This window comes from Tupaia chinensis, unplaced genomic scaffold, assembly GCF_000334495.1.
Source record: "Tupaia chinensis unplaced genomic scaffold, TupChi_1.0 Scaffold000250_1, whole genome shotgun sequence".
Lineage (NCBI taxonomy): Eukaryota > Metazoa > Chordata > Mammalia > Scandentia > Tupaiidae > Tupaia > Tupaia belangeri.
The window spans coordinates 1,566,381-1,576,331 of record NW_006159730.1 but is presented as its reverse complement, the minus strand read 5'-3'; the positions used below and the strand labels follow the sequence as shown (position 1 = coordinate 1,576,331).

General features: G+C 46.6%; 1 protein-coding gene across 1 annotated transcript in view; it reads left to right on the top strand.

Moving 5' to 3' along the window:
* HKDC1 (hexokinase domain containing 1) overlaps nt 1–9,951 on the top strand; it is a 52,912-nt gene that overhangs the window by 1,581 nt on the left and 41,380 nt on the right. The window contains exon 2 of the mRNA XM_006148931.3: nt 6,001–6,163. Coding sequence (XP_006148993.2) covers nt 6,001–6,163 — 163 coding nt within the window. The remainder of the gene's footprint in view (nt 1–6,000; nt 6,164–9,951) is intronic.

The following is a 9,951-nucleotide window of genomic DNA, read 5'->3' as shown; positions in this document are numbered from 1 at the left end:
AAACTCGGGAGGAAGAGGAAGTGAATCTCTTACACCTCTGAGTGTGCATTGCTGTCCTGACCGCTGGATTCACTCAGAACTTCCTGCTAGATATTGGATGCAGAAGGAGGTGAGGAGACAGTCTTTAGAAAGCTTAAAGAGAACTGCATTTGATAAAAGGGGAGTTGGGGGGGGGGAGGTGGGAATACCACAAAGGAGAGGAGAGTCTTTTTTTTTCTTTTTTTGGAGAGGTTTTTGCTATAGGGCGCATACGCTTGCCAGACAGACAGAGAGAGAAAGAGAGACAGAAAGTGAGAAATCACCCCCCAGGGGGAATGGCCACGGCGCAATCCCTTCTCCTCCAGTCTCTTCGGGGGGATCTTGGGCATGCATGCACACACACCCGGTGTGAGTTTAAGCCACTGGGTCCAGGACTCGAACCACAGTCAACTACATGGGAGTTTAGTGACATAGCCATTATGCTAACTGCTGGTCCCTGTTCTGCTTTTCAAAAGGAGAGAGAAAGTGTGGCTCCTTCCAGCTCTCCTTCTAGCCCCACTAAATTTTATTCATTAGAGAGTTAGGTTGGAGGTTACTGCAAATTTTAAAATAATCATAGCTCAGTCAGATTTACCTGTCTTAAGTTCACCTACCTGTTATTTAGATTCACAGAGCCCTCTACTGGCTACTTAAAGGAGGTGAAACAGTCTTCTACCGCAGGGCCTAACAATCCACTTCGTATTTTTACTTCTTAGTCAGGGTGCAACCTGCATCGTGTCTCTCTAGCGCCTGAGGGAAAGTCTCTGGACCCCTGAAACCTTTGGTTCTGCAAACTCACTTCGTGTCCTTGAGCCCCTTTACGAGGGTTAACCTTTTGTTCTACCCTAGGATTAGGCAGGACATGTTTATCCAGCAGCCCAGGTCCAGCCTCAGGAGGCCCCTTTGACTGGAAATGCAGCCTGTACTAACGTGTTCTAGGTCCTTCGGGGAGGAGGATCAGCCTTTGTCAATGCCTGGAGTTGGCCTTTCTCTCCCTGCAGGAGTCGAGAAAGGTGGGAGCACTTTGTGGTTGCTTTAAGCATGTGACCTAGCAGGTCCCTGGAGTAGTGTGGGAGGCTGGTCTGTGGCTGATCGGCTGAGTCACTGTTGTGAGAACAACCCTCTGTGTGGTGAAAACACATCATAGTCAGGTAACCAGATCCCCTCTTAGTGTCTGTGCTTCCTGCCTCTAGCGTCGTCAAGATCCTGGACTATACATTGCCTGTGAGGGTTACTGTTGAGACTCTGGAATGATTTTTAAAAGTCTCTCCCACCAACATTAAATAAAAAATTAAACAGAAAAGGAAGAGAAGAGAAACTACTCTCACAGCTTCTTTTCCAATTCAGTATATTGACATTATTTGACCTATTGATAACATTGGGCTAAGCCTGGTCACTGACCTGCAGATTGTTCATTCATAAGAGGAAGACTGGTTTGGGTTTCAATGTGTATTTTTTACAGTTTAGTAAGTCAACATTACGAAAAAGCACCTTTAATTTACTTTTTTTTTTTTTTGAGTTATAGGGTACATGCACTTACCAGAGAGAGACAGAGACAATGAGAAATCACTCCCAGCAGGATGGCCAGTTCACAATCTCTTCTTCATTCTCCTCACAGAATTTTTATTACACACACACATATGCGTGCCCAGTGTGTTTTTCAAGCTGCAAGGTACAGGACTTGACCCGCACAGTTGGTCATGTGGAATCCAGCTGCCTTAACCTCCATGACACCTGGGGGGCCCCAATTTACCTTTAACCACAACCACTGTCTGTTTGCTGTGTGCAAGGCCTTATAGTCTTTTTTCATGCTGTGCGTTTTCACAGATATATTTATAATACACATACACTTCTTTTTTTTTTTTTTTTGGAGAGGTTTTTTCACTATAGGGTGCGTGCGCTCGCCAGACAGAGAGAGACATAGAGACAGAAAGCGAGAAATCCCCCCCCAGGGGGGATGGTCACGCCGCAATCCCTTCTCCTCCATTCTCCTCTCGGGATCTTGGGCACGCACGCACACGCGCCCGGCGTGAGATTTAAGCCACCGGGTCCAAGACGCGAACCGCGGTCGACTACGTGGGAGTCCAGCGACATAGCCATTACGCTAACTGCTGGTTCCCAATACACATACACTTCTAAATCTTGCTTCCTTTTGTTACATTGTAAGCACTTATGCATGCTTCTCCATTATCTTCGTAATTATCATTTTAATGTCTTACTAAAATTCAATCAAGTAGATAGGCCATCATTACTTTAACCTTTCCCTGTCTTGTTGTAGATACTTGAATACTTTTCAAAACACTATTTAACCATTAGCATAATGCTATGATAAACATTGGTTTATATTTATTGTTCCCCATAGTTAGGATTATTTCCTGAGAATAGATTTGCAGGAGTGAAATCACTGGGTCAAAGAGTAGACATTTTTATGACTCTCTTAATAATGCGAGACCTTTGGACTAAGTATCTGTAAGGCCCCTTCCAGTTCTCACATTTGGAAACTCAACAGCTCTGAGCTTTTCTTGTTGAATTTGGTATTTCCAAGTTTAATATGTTGTTTGTTGGCTCTCTTGTTTAAAAGATATTCCTTCTTAGGGTTCATGAGTGATTCCAAAAGTGTGCTTTGTTTTCTGCCACACAAGAACCCTGCCTTGGGACCAGCAGATGGTATAGGGTTATGTCACTGGACTCCCATGTAGTCAACCGTGGTTCGAGTCCTGGACTCAGTGGCTTAAAACTCACATTGGGCAAGTGAGCATGTGTGCCCAAAATCCCTGGAGAAGGAAGGAGGATAAGGGATTGTGGCATGGCCATGCCCCCTTGGGGGTGATTTCTTGCTTACTGTCTCTCTGGTAAGTGCATGTGCCCTATAGCAAACATCTCTTCCTAAATAAAACTTCCCCTAGTGTGGGGATATAGGTCCCCATTACCTGTTTTGATTTATAATACAGTTTTTTTGGTCCCAGTAGATGTTCCAGTCTTTCCTTCTAGCTACTTTACCAGGTGCTATGGAAGATATAAAGAACAGCAAGAAACTGAGTTGACATTCTTTCTGTCATAACTGTGACTTACGCCAAGAGCAGGCCAACCCAAGATGCTCAATGACTCTGTTAAATTGCAGCTGCAAATGACCCCTAAGCCACCGGGTCCAAGACGCGAACCGCGGTCGACTACGTGGGAGTCCAGCGACATAGCCATTACGCTAACTGCTGGTTCCCAATACACATACACTTCTAAATCTTGCTTCCTTTTGTTACATTGTAAGCACTTATGCATGCTTCTCCATTATCTTCGTAATTATCATTTTAATGTCTTACTAAAATTCAATCAAGTAGATAGGCCATCATTACTTTAACCTTTCCCTGTCTTGTTGTAGATACTTGAATACTTTTCAAAACACTATTTAACCATTAGCATAATGCTATGATAAACATTGGTTTATATTTATTGTTCCCCATAGTTAGGATTATTTCCTGAGAATAGATTTGCAGGAGTGAAATCACTGGGTCAAAGAGTAGACATTTTTATGACTCTCTTAATAATGCGAGACCTTTGGACTAAGTATCTGTAAGGCCCCTTCCAGTTCTCACATTTGGAAACTCAACAGCTCTGAGCTTTTCTTGTTGAATTTGGTATTTCCAAGTTTAATATGTTGTTTGTTGGCTCTCTTGTTTAAAAGATATTCCTTCTTAGGGTTCATGAGTGATTCCAAAAGTGTGCTTTGTTTTCTGCCACACAAGAACCCTGCCTTGGGACCAGCAGATGGTATAGGGTTATGTCACTGGACTCCCATGTAGTCAACCGTGGTTCGAGTCCTGGACTCAGTGGCTTAAAACTCACATTGGGCAAGTGAGCATGTGTGCCCAAAATCCCTGGAGAAGGAAGGAGGATAAGGGATTGTGGCATGGCCATGCCCCCTTGGGGGTGATTTCTTGCTTACTGTCTCTCTGGTAAGTGCATGTGCCCTATAGCAAACATCTCTTCCTAAATAAAACTTCCCCTAGTGTGGGGATATAGGTCCCCATTACCTGTTTTGATTTATAATACAGTTTTTTTGGTCCCAGTAGATGTTCCAGTCTTTCCTTCTAGCTACTTTACCAGGTGCTATGGAAGATATAAAGAACAGCAAGAAACTGAGTTGACATTCTTTCTGTCATAACTGTGACTTACGCCAAGAGCAGGCCAACCCAAGATGCTCAATGACTCTGTTAAATTGCAGCTGCAAATGACCCCACAAAGGCCTCACGATCATTGCTTACATAGAAGGGATGCCATTACGTGGAAGTCAGGGGAAGCTCTTTATATTTTCAGATAGAGGAAAAATGCTTAATAGGTTCAAGGTGCTGTCTGAGGGGCTTTGGGATGGTGAAGTATCAAGTTCAGTTCCCATATGAGGCCTCCCACACTTCTCCAACCCCAATTACTTGGGTCACGTCCCTTCTGTGCAATGTTTTCTGTTTGTGTGTGGCTGTGCCAACCAATTAGTCATGAACTGACTCAGGAGGAACAGGAAGCCCTTAATGAAGCGTGACCTGGTTACGTCCTATCTTCTCAAACATGCTGAAAGCTTCATTGTCCTTTTTTGTCAGTGACTCTCTGATGGTTTTCTGGCTTCTCTCTGATCCCTAGTCCCCAGAGCCATCGGGCTATTTCACTATCTTGAGTCTCTCTATTGGTCCTGGCCTGAGCTAGGTGGTCCTGTCCCCCGAGGCGTGGCTGATGGCAGGGCACCTGTGGGAGGGCTGAGGTGATGGGAGTGCTCCAGTTTGCTGTGATGTGTCTGTCCAGCTTGTGGTGCTCGCATGGATCTGTGAGCCAAAGCCAGGCCATGGGGTGAGGAGCCTGGAGACGGAGTTACAGGTAGTTTCCGTTCTGCCACTGCCCTGTAGCTGTCAGCGCTCCATAATGGTGCCGGGCCTTGTTTCCTCATCTCTCAGCTGGGAGCAATAACCTTGGCCTCACCTACTGCTTCAGAGGGAAGGAGTGGAGCTTACAGGAGGTGACCTATGACGGCACTTTGTAAACAGCACCGTGCTCTTAGCCTTAAAGTGCCCTTCCTCCAGGGGTGTGCCGGGGACCAAGCCGCCTTATGATCTGGATGGATGGAGAGAGTAATCAGCACTAAAGAGGAGCAGCAAATGTAGGGTGCTAAGCCACCACCACCTCTCCTCCTGCCCTCTTCAGAAGTCCTGTCCATGAGCCCTGGGAAGCCAGGCTGACACCACCAATCGATTAGCATTAGGATAGGAGAGGAAGCTTTTCTGGCATCGCCTTCAAGTGAACTGAGCACGACCATAGTGATTTTTATAACTTCCCTTCACTGGAGTAGTGATCTTTTGCCCCAATTTCCTGGTTACTTGAGTGATAGCCACACATTTCCAACAGCAATTTGAGCTGACTTTAATCATTCAACCTCGTCTTAATTAGAACAACCCCATTTAAACCAAAACAGAAATGAAAAGGACCAGATTTTAGAGACTGCAGTTGGAGATGGAATTTAGCTCTGAGCTTTCTAGCAGTCAATAAACCAAAAGAAATGTTTGGACATTTATATTGTCATCGTTGGACAAGAGAAAGCTTTCATGTTTAGGAATTTAAGGTTTAAACTATAGCAAGTCTTTTCCAGTGGGGAGGAAATGGGACAGTGGTAGGGAGCCTGAACTGGGAATTAGACTACCTGAGTCATTCTTTGTTTCTTCTCTTCCGTTGTCCCATCAGAATAATGGGGGATTAGTTCTTCCTCAGTTTGCCCTTCAGAGGAATAAACCCACACCCTCTCAGCCTTCTATTCCGTTCTGTTCTCCCAACTCCCTGCTTTGTCCCCAGCTTGATGAGGGGTCAGGCAGGAGCCTTTAGGAATCTATACCACGAAGCTGTCCCAGAGTGGAGAATGAAGCCCCCTCCTGGGAGTGGATGTTCACTGCCACGGCCAGAGGGCTAGCACGCAGCAGCCCACTCTCCTCACCTGGCCATCTGTTGCAGGTGGACAGGTTCCTGTATCACATGCGGCTCTCCGATGAGACACTTTTGGACATCATGGCACGGTTCCAGGTGGAGATGGAGAAGGGCCTGGCAAAGGACACCAACCCTACAGCCTCAGTGAAGATGCTGCCTACCTTTGTCAGGGCCATTCCAGATGGCTCAGGTGAGTGGGGCTGATGGCCGCCAGGGACCCCCAAACCCTTGGCTCCTCCTTGTGGCTAATGGGTCCCTGAAGTTTGCTCATGTATCCTGGCTTTTCTCTCAAGTCCTCTGTCCATATGCTCCTCAACTCTCTATGCTTTAGTCCTACTCAGTCCCTCTGGGTCCCACAGACCAAGGCACTTGCTTCCTCTCTGCCCATCCTGGCCTTATACGTTCTGTTCCCTCTCCTGCTGGGAGACCCTGCAGTCCTCCTCTGGTGGGCCCTGACTTAGGTTTTTGCTCTCAGTCTGGAGATCTCCCTCTATCCAGGAGGTATCACTACATGGTCAGGGGCTTGTCAAAGCACAGAGTCTCCCTCTGGACCGACAGCCTCAGGAGGCTGGGCCTGACTCGCCATAGCGTTTTGAGCACCCAGTATAGTTAGTGCCTCATGCCCACTGGGCACTGACTGATTTGTTAGGATGAATAATACATGGCATTCCCTCCTAGTATCTAGATTCTAGGTATAGATATTGCGTTGTCAGAAAAGTCATGACACATTTTTGCAACAGATGGTACTAGTTCATTTTTGGAAGCACTAGAACCATTTGCGTTATAGTATTGCCATGTCATTTGACAGCTGACGGTTCTAACTTAATTCTAAAAAAAAAATTACACAATTCAGTTGAATTTTGGAAATTTTACAACAAGTTGAAAATGGAAGACCAAACTGTACATTTTGCCACATTTTATTGTTTTACTTCTATAAAGGGAAGAACTTTTCAAGCCTGTGAAAAGTTGCACAAAGTTTATGGTAACTGCTTTACCAGAAGGTCAGTGCCAACAGTGGTTCAGGAAATTTCGTGCTGGTCATTTTGATCTCAGCGACACTCCTTGGTCAGGGAGGAGGTTGATCAGGACAGAATAAGGGCTTCGATTGAGTCAATCCACGTTACATGACATGAGAGATTGCAGAAACTTTGAACATCCATCATTCAAGTGTTCACAACCACCTGAAGAAGCTGGGATACATAAGCAAGTTCGATATTTGGGTTCCTCATGAACTCAAAGAAGTTCATTTGATGGTGCATATAAATATCTGTGACATGCTTGTTAAGCATGAGGAAAACGATTCTTTTTTGAAGTGACCGATGATGATAAGTGGATTGTTTATGAAAGTGTGGTGCGCAAGTGGTCTTAGTCCCTACATGAAGATTAGCCTCCAATGACATAGAAAGCAAACATTCATCAGAGGAAGGTTATACTTTCAGTTTTCTGGGATTTTAAGTGTTTTTTTAGGGAACAGCAGTTGGCGTAACGGCTATGTCGCTGAACTCCCATGTAGTCAACTGCAGTTCGAGTCCTGGACCTGGTGGCTTAAACTCACGCCGGGTGCGTGTGCGTGCGTGCCCAAGATCCCCCGAGAGGAAAATGGAGGAAAAGGGATTGCAGCATGGCCTTCCACCCTGGGGGGTGATTTCTCACTGTCTTTCCCGCGAGCGCACGTGCTCTATAGCAACAACCTTTCAAAAAAAAAAGTGTTTTTTGAGCTCCTACCAAGGAAGTAAATCAGTTAGAATGTGCACTGTTGGCAATTGGACAGTTTGGACAAATCTATCATCCAGAAACATCCAGAGCTTGTTAATAGTAAAGGAGTTGTGTTCTATCATGACAACACAAGACTACACACAAGCTTGATCACCCATCAAAAATGATTGGATCTTGAATGGGATGTGTTGCCACACGCACTATACTTGACCTGGCGCCATCAGACTTGCACTTGTTTCACTCTCTTCGAAATTCCTTGCATGAGTTTCCTAGGGCTGCTGTAACATATCAGCACATATTTAACAGCTTAAAACAACACAAACTTATTCTCCTATTGTTCTGGAGGCCAGAAATGTGAAATGGGCCTCACTGGGCTAAAATCAAGGTGTTGCAACTGCATTCCTCCTGGGGGCTCTTGGGGAGAAGCTGTATCCTGGCCTTTCCAGCTGCCAGAGGCCACCTGTGGGCCTTGGCTCATGCCCCTTTCTGTTCTCAAGGCTTCACCAGTATAGCATCTTCAAATCTCGCTTTGCCTCTGACATCCTGCGTCACTCTTCCCCATTTACAGACCTTGGGATTGCAGTTAGCTTACTCGAATTACTCAGGAGAATCTCCCAGCCTCAAGGTCAACAGATGAGCAGTTTTGATTGCATCTGCAACCATGATCCGCCTTTGCCATGCACTTTAACATATTCACAAGACCCAGGTTCAGGACATGGACATCTTGGTGGGGCAGCATTATTTTGCCGACCATAGCCTGGAGTTCTCTAGCTGAATCTGTGAGGTCCACCCCACAGTCCATTCTCAGCCTCCAGGAAAGATGGAAAAGAACCAATCGATATTCATGGAGCACCTCCTGTAGTCATGGGGGTTCAGGGCTCACGATTTCACATACTTGCTTAAGAGCCCTGTGGCGAAGCTACTACTGCCAGGCCAGACAAGAGCACCAAGAACAGCACCAAAGAGCTTGCCACCATCAGGAACCCAGTGCTCAAATTGAGCCTCTGCAGCAGACTTAGGGGCTTGAAGGAGCAGGGACTGAAATGTGGGAGCTCTTGGGGACCTCTGATTGGGTTAGCCAGGTTCTGGATCCCTCTGAGGCAAGGTCTGGGTCAAGGGAGTTTGGCCACAGGTCATGTGTGCCCAATGGTGAGAGGCTCTGGGGCATTGTGATGGGGAAGGTCTCATTCCCTTGTTGGGGGCCAGGTGATACATGGGGTGGGAAGTACATACCACCCAGAAGGAACAGAAGCTTTGGAGAGAGACAGTCCTACTTTGAAATCACAGCCCTGCCCCAACACTTCTTGACCAAAATGCTGAGGGGACTGTTCTTGCTGGGTCATCCAGGGCCATTTAGAGGAAGCACTTGAGTCATAGGGTGTGTATGGGGCAAACACCAGGGCTAAGTCCTCCTGGCTTCCTGTGTTGTAACCCCTCCTCCAAATACAGACAAGGTGTGTCCCCAGAAGCAAGGGAAATGGCCGTGGATGGTCTGGAGGTCGCAGGGGCAGGCGTCTTCCTAGCCCCGACTGCTTCAGAAGGTTTAGAAATGGAACTGAACATGGTTTACAAATTCCGTTCTGCTCAGGCGAAGAGAAACCCATCTCTTGTATTCCCTATCTCCTCAGAACCTCTGATCACACTATAAATCTTAGCAGTGATTGCCCTGGGTGGAGTCCCTAATGAACCAGGTGCTCTTGGTAAATCCCCAGAACCACGGCACGCCTGTCCTTGTCGGGAAAAGGACTGGGGACAGTGTGTCCCATCAGCTTGGGAGGAAGTGCTTTAAAGCTGCTGAATTGTTGTCCCAAGCCCTCTGTGGCTCGTATGAGCCTGTGGTATAATTTCACGGTTACTAACAAAACCAGGTCTAATCTCTGTGACGTTCACTTATGTATATGATTTGCAGAGAAGTCCTGACTTGGCTCTCGCAGTTTCTCCTTCCATCTGCACCTACCTGGCAGGGAGGAACTTGTCTGAGCCTTAGTGACCCCCAGCCTCTTACCAAGGAGCTGTGATTGACCATTCTACTCAGGATCAGTCCCTTAATCATGTTTGGGCACCATCCGCGCCTTCTCCTCTACCAGTCATGGAGGGAAGGGCCAGAGGGAACACCTGGCACGATCACGTGAGTGTGAAGGTGATTATGATTCTTTGGACTGGCCCCAGCTGGCTCTCTGTGCTTACCATTTGCCTCCAGGTAGCCTTCTAGGTGTCAGGTAGGCCTTGGTGTGAGCCTAGGAAGCCTGAGGTGGTTGGCCT